We start from the raw sequence: 13,937 nt of genomic DNA, 5'->3' as shown, positions 1-13,937 counted from the left end.
TCTAATGCTTTTGAACTATTTACAGATATTTCGCTATCAGTGGCAACAGGAGAGGCGGGAAAATATTGTCCCGTGGGTAAATTGCTTCCAAAGGTTCATGCTGTCATCATGGATGAACACCAAAACGTCAAAGCTATTGGAGAACCTGGAGAGGTGAGATTTTGCAGTCAAAAAAAGCATCTTCTTCAATAATGTTTAAATTAAAATTGACATCTTATAAATAACTGCCTTTCTGTACCTTGGAAAAGTGATTAACTGAGATGTTAGCATAATATCATCCCATTGCTTGTATTACATGAGTGACGTGCCCTCGGTACTCTTGTTGGAAGGGTGGCCGCTTCAGGCCAGATCCACTTACTGGCAGGCGCCCTCGTGAATGTAGGTCCATTCATTCATCTCTCAACACTTCAACACTAGCATGAAGCTCAAATTGGCAATAATTTTAGCCCAAAAAGTTTTCTACGTTTGTGATGGGAAGGATGATGATGAGGGATGAGTAGACCTACTCTGCTCTAGCTGAGCTCCGAACCACCGGGAAGCGATTCTAATTTCATCTTTACAATAAGAGAGAGAGAGAGAGAAGGGTTGTTCAAATCCTGGCCACATGACTTCTATACTGGTTGTGGTTTTATACTGGTTGATTTGTAATGTTACAGATCTACATAGGCAGTCCAACACTGGACTTGAACCAACCTGGCCTGAACGGGACACGCTTGATAGAGCGACCGGCGCATGTGAGTGCGTGTGTGGGACAGAGACTGTACAGGACCGGCGACTGGGGATTCCTGCTCAGCGACCGCACCCTGCACGTACATGGTCGTTGCGACACCACTGTGCGCATTCGCGGATACTCCGTCCAACTGCAGGTATGGGGGGGGCCTGGCCACATAGAGACCGATCTGCGATCTAATAGGTTTCCATATCTATATATATGAAATTGCTCTCCAAGATATAGACATAAATACCTGCTATAAGATCGCAGATCGTTCTCTGTTTGCCCGGGCCCTGAGATTCTAGTTGATATATTAGCATCTCTTCAAAATTAGTCTCCTTTCTTTGTCAATCGCTAAACAGTGCCAATAACTTGACAGTGAAGACCACGTTTTAATGTTAGCATCTATGTTCAGTCATAGTATAATGACTGAACCACTTTTTTCAGTCATAAATATTTTTACTAATCAACAGAAGAAATGAGAAGCATGAAAACTTATCATATTCCTAATTAGAAATAAACTTTATAAAACAAATCTAGAGTAAATCAACATTTAGCAGTGCCTAACTTCAACTCCACTTTAGTTCCTTCCGTTTTTCCATGCATATTTGATTTTGACTTTTAACAGTGACTGTACAGAATGTAAACAAGCAATCTTCAGTATAGTGACATTCACGTTCCAATGTCAGTGGATTTGAAAGGAAAGCATAGTTGTCTCGTTTCCTTTTCTTTCACATTTTTAATAGGACCACTGTACTCCAACTTACAGCCTTCTATATCAAATAGATCCACTTTATAGTTTACTTTCTATTATATTGTAACCCAGCGTTAATTATTCCCTAACTCATTCTTGAAAGGTACATTCAGTAGTATTGTTTGTTACAGGCTATAGAGAGGACATTACTAGATGTGGCGATGGTGAGTTCATGCTGTGTGCAGGCATATGGAGAGGAAGGCACTGACAAGTATCTAGTCGCTTACGTTGTTCAAGAACCTTCAACCAAATTGAATGTTGGTGAAGGGGGCCAAGCACAGAACAAACTGCGCAATCTGCTCAAAGAGAGGCTGCCTCTCTACATGATACCGTCCAAAATCATCCTCCTTGACAAGTAATTTCAATCATTCACTCTAAGTTACATAATTTACCACAAATTTGTTTCAAGTTTTATTTCTTCAATAGTTCTAGTTAACAATATTCTATAACTTGAATCATTAGAATAGATCATCAGATTTTTTCATAAATAATTAATAATTTTTAATGTTTAATTTCTTATTGAAAATATATCTTGAAGCTATATACAAAGTACAAATTAATAAGTATTTTAGTATACTGACTTTCAAGTTAGTGATACTTGTTACAAGTTACAAATTAATACACCTCCTTGACAAGTAATTTCAATCATTCACTCTAAGTTACAGAATTTACCACAAATTTGTTTCAAGTTTTATTTCTTCAATAATTCTAGTTAACAATATTCTACATTTCATTTTTATTTTATTACTCATCATTACATAACATCATGTCTGGGAATATTCCCGTTCGATAAGTAAATTGTCAGATATAATAATATATAGTACATAAGAATATACAATAACATATATGATAGAATCATAAAATAAAATCAATAACATTCTACAACTTGGATAATTAGATTTGATACAGTAAATCAACTTTTTATTCATAAATAATTATTCACAAAGTAAAATATAAATATTTTGTATGCCGACTGCTTTAAAGCCTTATTAGCAATAATAAGTACTGTAAGGGCCGGTTTCTGAGCTCGGGATTTAGTTAAGTTCTAGACTTTGAAGTTTAAACAGCTGGAGTCAGAAAATTAGCTTTCCAAAACGGGGCGTATTTGCAGTTTTTATAACAGAAGTCGCAGTTTCTATTTTCTCATTTCTATAATTGGAACGAAATTAAACATTTCTAAATAATTCAAAACAGCTGAAACTTTACACTACTTTCTCTTTATTTTATTTTGTGTTTAATTTTCTAGGTTTTTTGAAATTTAATTCAAACGTGACTTTGACAATGACTACGACTACGCCCCGTTTCGGAAAGTCAATTTTCTTACTCTAGCTGTTTAAAGTCTAGAACTTCGCCAAATCCCGAGCTCGGAAACCGGCCCTAAATGTTTCCTTTGAACTTAGTGTTAATCACCACTAACTTAGTAGACAATATTCCACATAAAATACATTTTGTATTGTTTTTCACAGTATTTCTAGTATACCAAAGTTTACTCACAATTTGGTCTTATTTTGACTTTGAATAGCCTACTGTCTACAGTATATTATTCAATGTAGTGTACTAAATAAAAGAAGTATGTCCTCAATAATTGGAATTGATTGTTGAAATTGCAGATTTCCGATTGACATGACTAGCTTTAAACTGGACAAGAAGAAGCTAGCTGAAAGCGAGAAGGGTGTTGAGCCAGGCTCGCTTCACTTGGATGACCAGAGCATGTCACCTACTGAGAAACTCATTGCATCGGTCTGGTGCAACTGCTTGAATCTGATGACAATCGATGTTAGCGAGAACTTTTTCGACTTGGGAGGGTGAGCATAAACCCACTTTGAGCGGCCATGCTTTCCGAGTTCCAGCGGTCTTTATGAACATCCATAGACACATAATCTCTTTCTATACCTGATATATTCCTTTGGCGTGTGTAATATTGTAAACGTTTCTCTTGATTTTTTTTTATTACGATTTATTTGCGGTTGCTTCAAGTAGAGTTTTTTTGTTTGTAAGAGGTTCTGTTACGCATAAACATGTCAATTATGGTACATTTTGCGTCATTTCTCATTCTCACGACTTTCACGGCGCAACTGGAGGCAGTCAGGGTCTTCGCGGGAGTTTTCTACAAGGAGCTACGTCACGCTGTAGCGTATGAATCATCGGTTCCACTAACATACGAGGTAGATTTCCCGGCAGCTCAGCTCGACATCTTGCAGGCGGAAAGGGTGTTCTGGCCTAACTGTCAACAAGAGGATTGCAGTTTAGCGGATGCGGTAGAAGTTTTGTATAATTCTACAAACGGAATTCTTCGCAACAGTCATGCTGCTTTCAACTCTTCAATTCGTTTGGGAACTCAAGCTTCACGAAAGACCAGAGCGATCGATGTTGTCGGCGATTTTCTTCATTTTTGTTGCGCAGTCGCGACGGATGGGGAACTTCATAAGCTGGAATTCAACGAAAAACATGTAGCTGATCACCTCAACGCATTCCAAGGGTTGGTTGCAGACGATCACAAAGATTTAATTCGGATTTCTCGCAACTTGAGGCAGTTTGCTGGAAATTTTTCTCAGCAATTTCACGATGCGTATAGCAAATTAACAGACAGTATGAGATTATTCGTACAACAGAATGTATCGGAGGAGAAAACACTGTTCACAAACCAGTTATTAACTTACATTTTTCACCTCTACTCACATGTAAATATTTTATCACGGCAGGAATTCATAAATACTGCGAAGGAACGCTGTGATAAAAAGCTTTTACCCTTTTCGCTGGTACACCCCAATTTATTACGTTCAGATCTCTTCAGATTGGAGAAAGGATATAAGTCGAAAGGACACCAGTTAGCTATACCTCTATCGGATTTGCAGCGATATTTTGATCTTCCACTTACGACTTGCGTGGTGAAGGAGAACTCCATGGTGTTTAGCTTAAAAGTACCGTTGGTCAGCATCGGCGGACAGTTTCAATTGCACAAGTATGTGAGGACACCTATGTATTTCGACGGCCAGATTTGTCAGCTTCAGCAGCAGGATTTCGTTTTGGCGCGGAGACAGGAGGACGGTGAGATTCAGGTCATCTCGGGAGAGCATGTCACCTACTGAGAAACTCATTGCATCGGTCTGGTGCAACTGCTTGAATCTGATGACAATCGATGTTAGCGAGAACTTTTTCGACTTGGGAGGGTGAGCATAAACCCACTTTGAGCGGCCATGCTTTCCGAGTTCCAGCGGTCTTTATGAACATCCATAGACACATAATCTCTTTCTATACCTGATATATTCCTTTGGCGTGTGTAATATTGGTACAATTCCACTTGCAATGCATTCCGATGAACTGAGTTCTACAAATGGCTCTGTAAGTCCTGAAGACTTGGTGTGAAAACATAGTGGAGCGGCGAAGGTAGTTAGCTTCAAGCTCAAGGCGTTGAAAATAATGCATGTATTTAAATGGACCGTTTCACACCGCTCCACTATGTGCGCCACCATTCAAATACATGCATTATTCTCAACACTCGTAAACCTAAAGCTACTTTTGCCGATCCACCATGTTTTCACCCATACAGTTGACATGATGACAACTAGAAATTCCAGATCTGCACATGCATAGTACAGTATATAATTCTGACAAATCGTCAGCCAGAGCTCAGCACTTGTTGAATAATCAATTGTACCTGTTGGAGAATACAAGTGTTTAATTTGGATTGACTTTGTTAATATTTATATGATTGATCGTTTATTACAGACATTCATTGGCAGCCACTAGAGTAGTGAGTGAAATCAATGAGAAACTCAATAAAAACCTGGACACCAGCTCAATATTCTTGTACCCAACTGTACAGAGTCTGGCGAAATTTGTGCTGGGAAATGGAGGCAGTGAGAATATCAAGTTGGTTGAAGAGTTGGACTCCATTCAGATGTCTCACCCCTCAGAGTGAGTAACTAATACAAATGCTCAGTAAGGAAATTAATGTGAAAGACTTTATATCAAGTTAATAAGTTTTGTAGTATTAGTGTAGTTGGTGTAATTTCATTGAAAATTTGTCCATTTTATAAAAAATCCTGAATTTTTCAATAAATTTCATTGACTTTTTCCAACTGAAAAGATTATTTGTGTATGTAATCTTTTCTTGAATCTATTCGTGTTGTGTTTTGTATGTTGCAAAAACCATACAAACATTCTGTATTGAAATGCAGTCTAAAATCTGTTGTTACGATTGCAGCCTTGATTCCAAACTGAGAGCCTTCAGGGAATCATTGAAATTGAAGAAAAATAAGTGCAATTTTGGAAATATTCTAATAACTGGTGGAACAGGATTTCTCGGATCACACTTGATCAGTGAACTGCTTAACAAAACTCAGGTAAGAATCAATTTTTTCATTACTAATAAAATAAATCCTACAGTTATTAACGTAGTTGTTTTGTTCTTCATGATAACCTTCTTTTATTGTAATCAATTCACCTTCTTCCTTCTATATCTTACTATTTCCTTCTTCGAAAGTGTTCACGGTTTCTCTCAATACAGCCCATTTACTGAACGCTTTGACATGATAATTATATATTTAATGATAATGTTTCATCCCATTAACTTGATGTTAACTGTTCCAAAACTGTATCGATAATGTTTTCCCCACAATAGGGTCTCATATACTGCATTGTTCGGAAGAGTCCAACATGCTCAGCAATGGAGAGAGTGATTGAGGCTCAGAAACGTTTTGGATTGCCTGAAGTCGATGAAAACCTTCTGGAAAGAATCATTGCAATTGAAGGTGAGAATTATGCAACATAATCTATGCTAACTGCTTTCTCATGTAGGTATGAGTTGAGATAATGCAGCATCAAGCTTAGGAGTTTTCTAATTGAACAAAAGTACAGTATGTGTTGCTATGTGACTCTGTTATTAAAAAAACAAGATAAAAATATGTTGCTATGTGTAATATAGTGCCCGATAAGCCCAACATGTAAAATGACTGATCAACCTTCAAAATTGTGAAAAAGTTGAGAGGAAAAATGATATACGTGGTGAAGCTAAATAATGGAGACAACTATTATTATGTTCCTTACCAACAATAGGTATGAAAAATTAGGGGAGAAATATAACATTGGTGGAAACTTGAAATTCATTTCTGATCGAAAAAGGAGGTGATGAAACCTTACACTATTGGAGAATCCTTGTTCGCGAGAGATTCGTGAGTGGCGTGGCATAGAAGTTTGTATTCAGATTCACAATATTTTCAATTTATAATGCTACGTTATAAGCATAATTATAGCAGGTACGGTACTTTGCAGCGATATTTTGATCTTCCACTTACGACTTGCGTGGTGAAGGAGAACTCCATGGTGTTTAGCTTAAAAGTACCGTTGGTCAGCATCGGCGGACAGTTTCAATTGCACAAGTATGTGAGGACACCTATGTATTTCGACGGCCAGATTTGTCAGCTTCAGCAGCAGGATTTCGTTTTGGCGCGGAGACAGGAGGACGGTGAGATTCAGGTCATCTCGGGAGATCATCTCTCTTCTTGTCGGGCACAGGACGATTTCTTATGCTATCTTCCGCGGCTGGTGCATGGAGGACATATGTCATCGAGATGTATGCATCACTTGTTTGCGGCGACAGAGCTGAAGGACATCCAACAATATTGCAGTTTAAGCTGTCGTCCAGCTAAGCAGGAGTTGGAGATAGTCGAATTTTCGCCTTCGGAGTATATCGTCGCGAATATACAGGCCAACACTACAGTCACTTGCGAGGGAGGTTCGTTTCATCATCTTCAACCTATTCCGGGAGCAATGTATGTGGTTTTACCCTGTCATTGCGAGATTTCGGTCGGCGGGAGAATAATGGTGAGAAAGACTTTTCCGTGTGACGCAAATGTTGATAAACAACCTCAGGTTCTCCATTACTTACCTTTGCATTGGGTTAAGTTTAATTCGTTGAAAATTGATGTTTTGCAACCGCATTTCAATCCTAATTTTGTTAATTTTAGCGAAATTTTAAAAACTAATATAGATATAAAGGTTCCGGAATTTACAGTTCAAGACGTAATATCGTCAGATATATTTCACAAAGTAGATCTTCCAAATTCTTGGGGAGATGTTGTAAATTCCTCTAGCTTTGTTTTTTTATATATTATTTGGCTGGTTAGGGTTTTTAACTTTATTCTGTGCATATTTAGGCATCAAGTTGTATGTGTGTAAATTATCTGCTGTAACGGTAGCACAACCCAAGATACATATAATCGATAGTTAGGAGTTATATAGTTACTTTTTGATAGATTAACTGTTTTATTGTTTTTTTTTCTTGATTATATAGTTATGAGTCATAATGTACTTATAAAGTTTTTTTTTTCTCGATTTTTTATTGCAGCTTTTGAAGTAGTTCAATGTTGATTCACAAATAAATTATTGTCAATTGAGATTTTCTTTTCATAATAAGTTGAATATTCATGTATATTAATGTGTATAATATTGAAAGTTGGTTTCATATATAATCAATGTTATTGTGCAGCATAGTTTCGTTTTGAATTTGATTTGAATGTTTGTAATTTAGTTTGAGTAACCTACCTTTCTATGTAAAAGTTTGATTTCAATGTATAGTAGCATTATCAAGTCAATCAGGCACACGTTTGTTTCCCGAGTATATTATTTTGTTTAATCATATTTTTTTTTTGTTCCCCTCTTGACTACAGACTCAGGGACGAGTCTTTCAGCGGGATGGGTGATGTGTCACCTGGTCATATGGGACATATATATGATTCATATATTTATCTCATATTGATCAGGATTTTAGAGTTTTATTTTACGAAAAGTTTAATGAACGGTGTTTCTGCCTTTGAACAGTTTTGTCATCGACAGAAGGATTGTTTATTTCACTTGTTATCAAAATTATTGTAGTTTCTCTTTTGTTTTTCATAAACAAACGTGCTCGGCTTGTGCGACTGATAAAAATATGTATTTGAAATGGCTTCATGTTTGGCATTGACTGAGTTATATATTAATACCCAAAATTTTTCTAGTGGTGTGTGAGCTCGTTCGTTAGGACTGAGAGTAAAAGTCCGGCTGTTCTGGTGAAGGGGATAGATTTTATTCTTGTTTTATAATACAGTTTTCCTGTCACAGTTCGGGCAGTTTAAAGAGAATTGTATTATTGAATAAGAAGGGATCTGAACCCACTTCATTAGATCAGTTTTTTTATTTATTTTTCATTAATAATTAACGTCGCGATTAACCAGTGGATGCCGAATTTGGGGCCATTATCAAAAAGGTAGGTGACTACTGAGTCATTGTTTTAATTTTTCCATAACCACAACAAATTCAATCTTCACTAGCAGCCAAGCGAGTAGCCCTTGAAATATTCATATTTTTATTGTTATTTCATAATTTATAATTCTAAATTTTGTACTAATAATTTTTTTGTTTTGTTTTAATTATCAAAACCAGTACGATCATTTCTTGTTTCATTTCCCCACCTTTACAGTATTCATACAATTCACTCAATGCTATTTCCAAGACCAGAATGTAGCTTCAATTCGCCATGTAAGGAATAATAAGATCTGCAACTATTAAATTCATGTACTACATTAATATTTTATCTCACCAGGTGACGTATCTCTGCTGAATCTGGGCCTCTCAGATGATGCCTACAATCTCCTTGCACCAGAAATTGACTTTATAATTCATGCGTCAGCTAAAGTAAATCTGATATTTCCTTTTCACTCGCTCTACAAGGATAATGTGATGGCCACCAAAAATATCATTCAGTTTGCTCTACACAACAAAGTCAAGCCCATACATTACATAAGGTTTGTATAAATAATAATTAATAGAACAACCGTAATTTACAATCTTGAATATTTTTCTAACTCCACCTCATTTGTATTAACATCTTACAATCTTCACCCTTCCTGAGTCCTCAACTACTTCATTTGAAATAGATTAATACTTTCTAAAATTCATTCAATTATCCAATTTCTTGTTAGCATTCATTTTATTTAAATTGTAATATATTAGAGATACCTGCTGTGAAACCTATCCAGTGTCAGCTGTACCAATTGTGTGAAATGTTATTTTTGAATAATATATTTATTCATTCAGCAATGGTACCTATTACAAATCACTGCTCTGCTCTTTCACTGGACATTACTTGAACAATCACTACACCAGTTCAAACGGTTTCCTCGTTATGAGATGTGCATGAGTTTAAAATTGTTCTACTTTCTTGATCTTTATAGAATGTTTTCCCCTGTTTTCAGTACAAATGCAGTATTTGCCGACGGTATGGTGGGTTGCGGTGAGGACAGTGACATGTTTGCACATGTGGATCGTCTTCAAAGTGGTTACGGCCAAACTAAATGGCTGGCCGAGCAACTTGTGTTGCGCGCTGCTAAATCTGGATTGCCATGTGTTGTTTACAGGTTAGCACTAAATTACATGGAAATTTTTATCTCTTTTTTCCTTATTTAGCATTTTACATGACTCAATTTTATCATTCAACTCACCGAAAGACACAGCAGGTTTATACCCAAATCTGCTCCTTTATTAATAATATCTTTACAGTTTCATAGTGTAAGATTATAATTTTTCATGAACATTTTCGTGTGTGGATTGTTCAGTCACTACAAAAATCTTGAAATTGCAGCTGCGAGACGGCAGCTGAGCTTCTCTCGTAACTCAAACCTCTACATCATTTGCTAAAGCTTAAACTGGATTATTTGAAAATAAATATAGTTCGGAGTTAGTTTTAGATTATTTTTGTTTTTCAAGCTTGTATTTTCGGAGTTATTTCAAAATGAAATGTGCATTTTTCAGATTTGGCAATCTATCAGGCAGTACTAAGAGTTGGAATCCGTCAGATTTCACTCTGCACATGATCCAGGGTGTCATCAGAACTGGGGCAGTGCCTGACATCAAATGGAAGGTATGTATGCTCAAAATTGATTGGAAAAGGGCCACTTGAATAAAGATGGAAATTTCACTCACAATTCAGAACAGTCCGGTGGATTTGTATAGTGTTGTATCTCACTGTAAAACTAAACTTGATAGAAATATTTTGAGATTTTTCTCTTTTCCTCGATGAGTTTGTTCTGTATTTTTCAGTCTGGAACTTTCTGCTCTTTATCAAGTTTCTTACTTTGCGAAACTTCTTCATTTCACATTAAAACAAAATAATGTTTGCTAGTAAATGAACATCTAGTAGAAACATCTATAATCCATATTCCAATAAACGTGTATACAATACCGTCTGTGATATGTAAAAAACCGTGTGTTCACTTCAGTTTTGTTTTTCAATTTCAGATTGAAATGAGGCCAATTGATTTTGTACAAGAAATGTTTGTGGAGTTGTTTTTGGATCTGGATAACTCAATGGGAAAAATCTACCATTTTGTGAATGAGGACCAGCTTCCATGCGAGTAAGCAAACTGATTTCTCTCTCTTGATTTTATGATGTTTTCCATAGGGAAATATCAATTTAAAAGTTTATGACAGAAGAGTTTTTATGTATTCTGTAGTAATTTAATTTGACCAAATTATGTATTCTTCTTTTAACTTTTTTTTGTTTTTTCTCAATGTTAATCAAATTATCTGATATAAATGATTGACTTATTATTTTGAATTTTGATATAATAAGGTGGTATATTTTGATATAATAAGGTGGTATTTCATGTTTTTCTTCTAGAAATTGATTTTTTGAAACAGTAATTAATAGCTTCAATTATGGAATATACTTGAAATGTTTTACAATATTTCCAATGGAGAAACATTGCTTATAACTCTTCTATTTGAGTTTTTCTCAATTGTAATATTCAATATACTACTTATGATTCTGATTTCAAATTCACACAAGCTTTCAGAAAATGTAATCATTGGGATTTAATGTAGGTTAATTTATATGCATGTCGAGGGAGAGTAAAGAATGAACATAATCTGTTGAAATATTACAATTACTAAATTATGATACACCAATAAAAAGCAATAATGCTTTTAAGCAAATTTGCTCGTTATGTATTTTTATTGATAAACAGTACTCAATTCTTTAAAATGATTGGGGAAGGACCAACAGGCACAGCCCAAAACTGTTTCATCCCCGAATTTTCAGTATTGCGCTAGAACTCGTAGAGAACGGACGTATAGTGGAGTAGTAATAGTGTAGTGTAGAAGTAGTGAGTCAGCAGTTTGTTCGCGATTAAAAGTGGAACAAAAATATTGCATCGAGTATCGGTCGTCAACCGCGGTATTTTATGCAAGCGAAGCGACCTGCTTTTCGCGGCGGTAATATAGCTCCGTTCGCGTTTCCGTGTGCGTGAGTGTTGATTACGAGTGCTGTTTGAAATGTATGGTAGCGAAATCGCACTATGTCCGACTTAGTGAAGCCACCAAGTTTTCCTGCATCAGAGCAAGAAGAAAAGGAAGCCACTAACGAGAGCATGGACACCAACAACATGGCAAATACACCAGAAATCCAGTGTTCACCGGATCAATACATCAAAGCAAATAAACTCAAATCTTCAGCTGAGCAGGTACTTTTCATCGCCTGGAAGGAATCTGATGAGAAGAGGAAGGAGCTAGAGAGAAGCAACGCCGAACTCTTGCAAAAAATGCAGGATTTGGAAAAAAGATTTCTCAATATTGAGAAAAAGATCCATAGCCCACAGCCTACCAGCTCAGCAGCCGAGAACTACTCGACAAATGAAGAAGACTTGGCTAAAGAAACTGAATGGATCAGAACTCGTACTAAGCGGGCTACCAAGAAGAGGAAGGTTAGCACCGCATCGCCAGAACTCAAAAATGAGTCTGCAAAAAAGAAGCAACAAAATTTGAATAATAAAATCACTCCTGTGGAAAAACCAATCAGTGAGGAGGAGAAGAGGAAGAAGAAAGAAATGCCACCACCGCCAATCATTGTGGATGGTATTAAGAATCTGAATGTACTTCTTACGAGTTTGAAAAAAGTGTCACCAGCTGACAAATTTAGGATAAAACTGTTTAGTAAAGAAACATTAAAAGTAAATGCAGTTGATTCAGAAACTTACGAAACTTACCAGAATATTACCAGAGAATTGATTGAAGATGGGCTCAACTGGCACTCCTATGAAGATAAACAGCCGAGACCAATAAGAGTGATGATTAAAAAGAAAAAGCTTCATCACTCTTGTAGTACAGAAATGATCCTGGAAGATTTGAAAGTACAAGGTTTGAAAGTTCTTGAAGTTGTAAACAAGCTGAGGTGGAAGACAAGAGAACCATTAGATATGTTCATGGTATCATTCAGCGCGGAAGAAGATATAAAAACAGTATTTGAATTGAAAAATATACTTGGCTGTAGAGTGGAAGTTGAAGCATTGAAGAAGGCCAATCTGATACCGCAATGCAAACGTTGCCAAGCATACGGCCACACTCAAAAATATTGTAACAAGGAGCCTAGGTGTGTTAAGTGTGCAGGTAAACACCAAACAAAGGAATGTTTGAAACCCAACGATGCTCTACCAAAATGTATTCATTGCGGTGAAGCACATCCAGCAAGCTATCGAGGTTGCACTGTTGCAATCGAATTGCAAAAAATCAGGAATTCTACTAAAAAAAAAACTATTGCAGATTCACGAAAGAAAATCATTCAAAATATCCCACCAAAAATCACGGAAAATACAGAAGCTCACAATCTAAACAATGGTAGTGCAGTTAAGAAATTGACTTTCGCCCAGATTGTCTCAAAAGAAAATAGATCGAAATTGGAAGAGCCAAAAAGTGAAGTAGAAGAAGGCACCAATAATATTTTGCAGCTAATCTTGGCAAAACTGGATAGACAAGAGCAAATAATCACCTCACTACAATCTAAATTTCAGAAGTTGGAACAGAGTAGACTACTGAAATCCAAATGATTCATTCACTAAAAATAATGGAATGGAACGCGAATGGATTGTTACAACGGCAACAGGAGTTAGAAGCAGTTCTAGATATAGAAAAAAAATATATATATATGTCTTATATCTGAAACTCACTTTACAAATCAATCGTTTATCAAATTCAAAGGCTTTAAGATCTATCATGCTTTACATCCCAGCAATGTCGCGAGGGGTGGGAGTGCCATCATTATCAGAGACAATCTACAACATCATGAAGAAGTGAAACATGAAAGTGATAGAATTCAATTGATAGGTGTAGCAGTTCAAGCAGTAAATTATCACTTCGTTGTTGCAGCTATTTACTGTCCTCCCAGATATTCCATCAGAAGAGAGGAGTATTCGACATTGCTTGATATGTTAGGAGAAAAATTCATTCTTGGTGGTGATTTCAATGCAAAGCACGTGCATTGGGGATCGCGCTTAACAACTCACAAGGGAAGACAGCTCTTCGAAGCAATGAAAGAGATGAGGTGCGAAGCTCTTTCAACTGGTAAACCAACCTACTGGCCCACCGATACGAGGAAAAGATCTCATAGATTTCTTCCTGACAAAAAATATATCAGTTAATTATTTGCATTTAGAGGATAGT

The 13,937-nt window shown here is 36.4% G+C and overlaps 2 protein-coding genes across 2 annotated transcripts; both read left to right on the top strand.

The window, feature by feature from the left end:
• Nucleotides 1-25: 25 nt before the first annotated feature.
• On the top strand, nucleotides 26-10,890 carry LOC111057695 (linear gramicidin synthase subunit D-like; the record flags this gene model as incomplete). The annotated part of the gene is given in 11 exon segments (XM_039419153.1): nucleotides 26-153; nucleotides 657-866; nucleotides 1,598-1,821; nucleotides 3,077-3,271; nucleotides 5,196-5,384; nucleotides 5,674-5,812; nucleotides 6,091-6,220; nucleotides 9,049-9,250; nucleotides 9,701-9,862; nucleotides 10,257-10,365; nucleotides 10,743-10,890. Coding segments are annotated over 11 exon segments (1,808 nt in total), but the record flags the coding sequence as incomplete, so codon positions are not given.
• A 33-nt stretch (nucleotides 10,891-10,923) lies between these two features.
• LOC120349185 lies at nucleotides 10,924-12,104 on the top strand (the record flags this gene model as incomplete). The annotated part of the gene is given in 1 exon segment (XM_039419154.1): nucleotides 10,924-12,104. A coding segment is annotated over 1 exon segment (304 nt), but the record flags the coding sequence as incomplete, so codon positions are not given.
• Nucleotides 12,105-13,937: the final 1,833 nt, after the last annotated feature.

The sequence above is a fragment of the Nilaparvata lugens genome, unplaced genomic scaffold (assembly GCF_014356525.2).
Source record: "Nilaparvata lugens isolate BPH unplaced genomic scaffold, ASM1435652v1 scaffold8600, whole genome shotgun sequence".
In the NCBI taxonomy this organism is placed as follows: domain Eukaryota; kingdom Metazoa; phylum Arthropoda; class Insecta; order Hemiptera; family Delphacidae; genus Nilaparvata; species Nilaparvata lugens.
The sequence above is the reverse complement of the archived record's forward strand: the minus strand, read 5'-3'. Positions and strand labels throughout refer to the sequence as shown.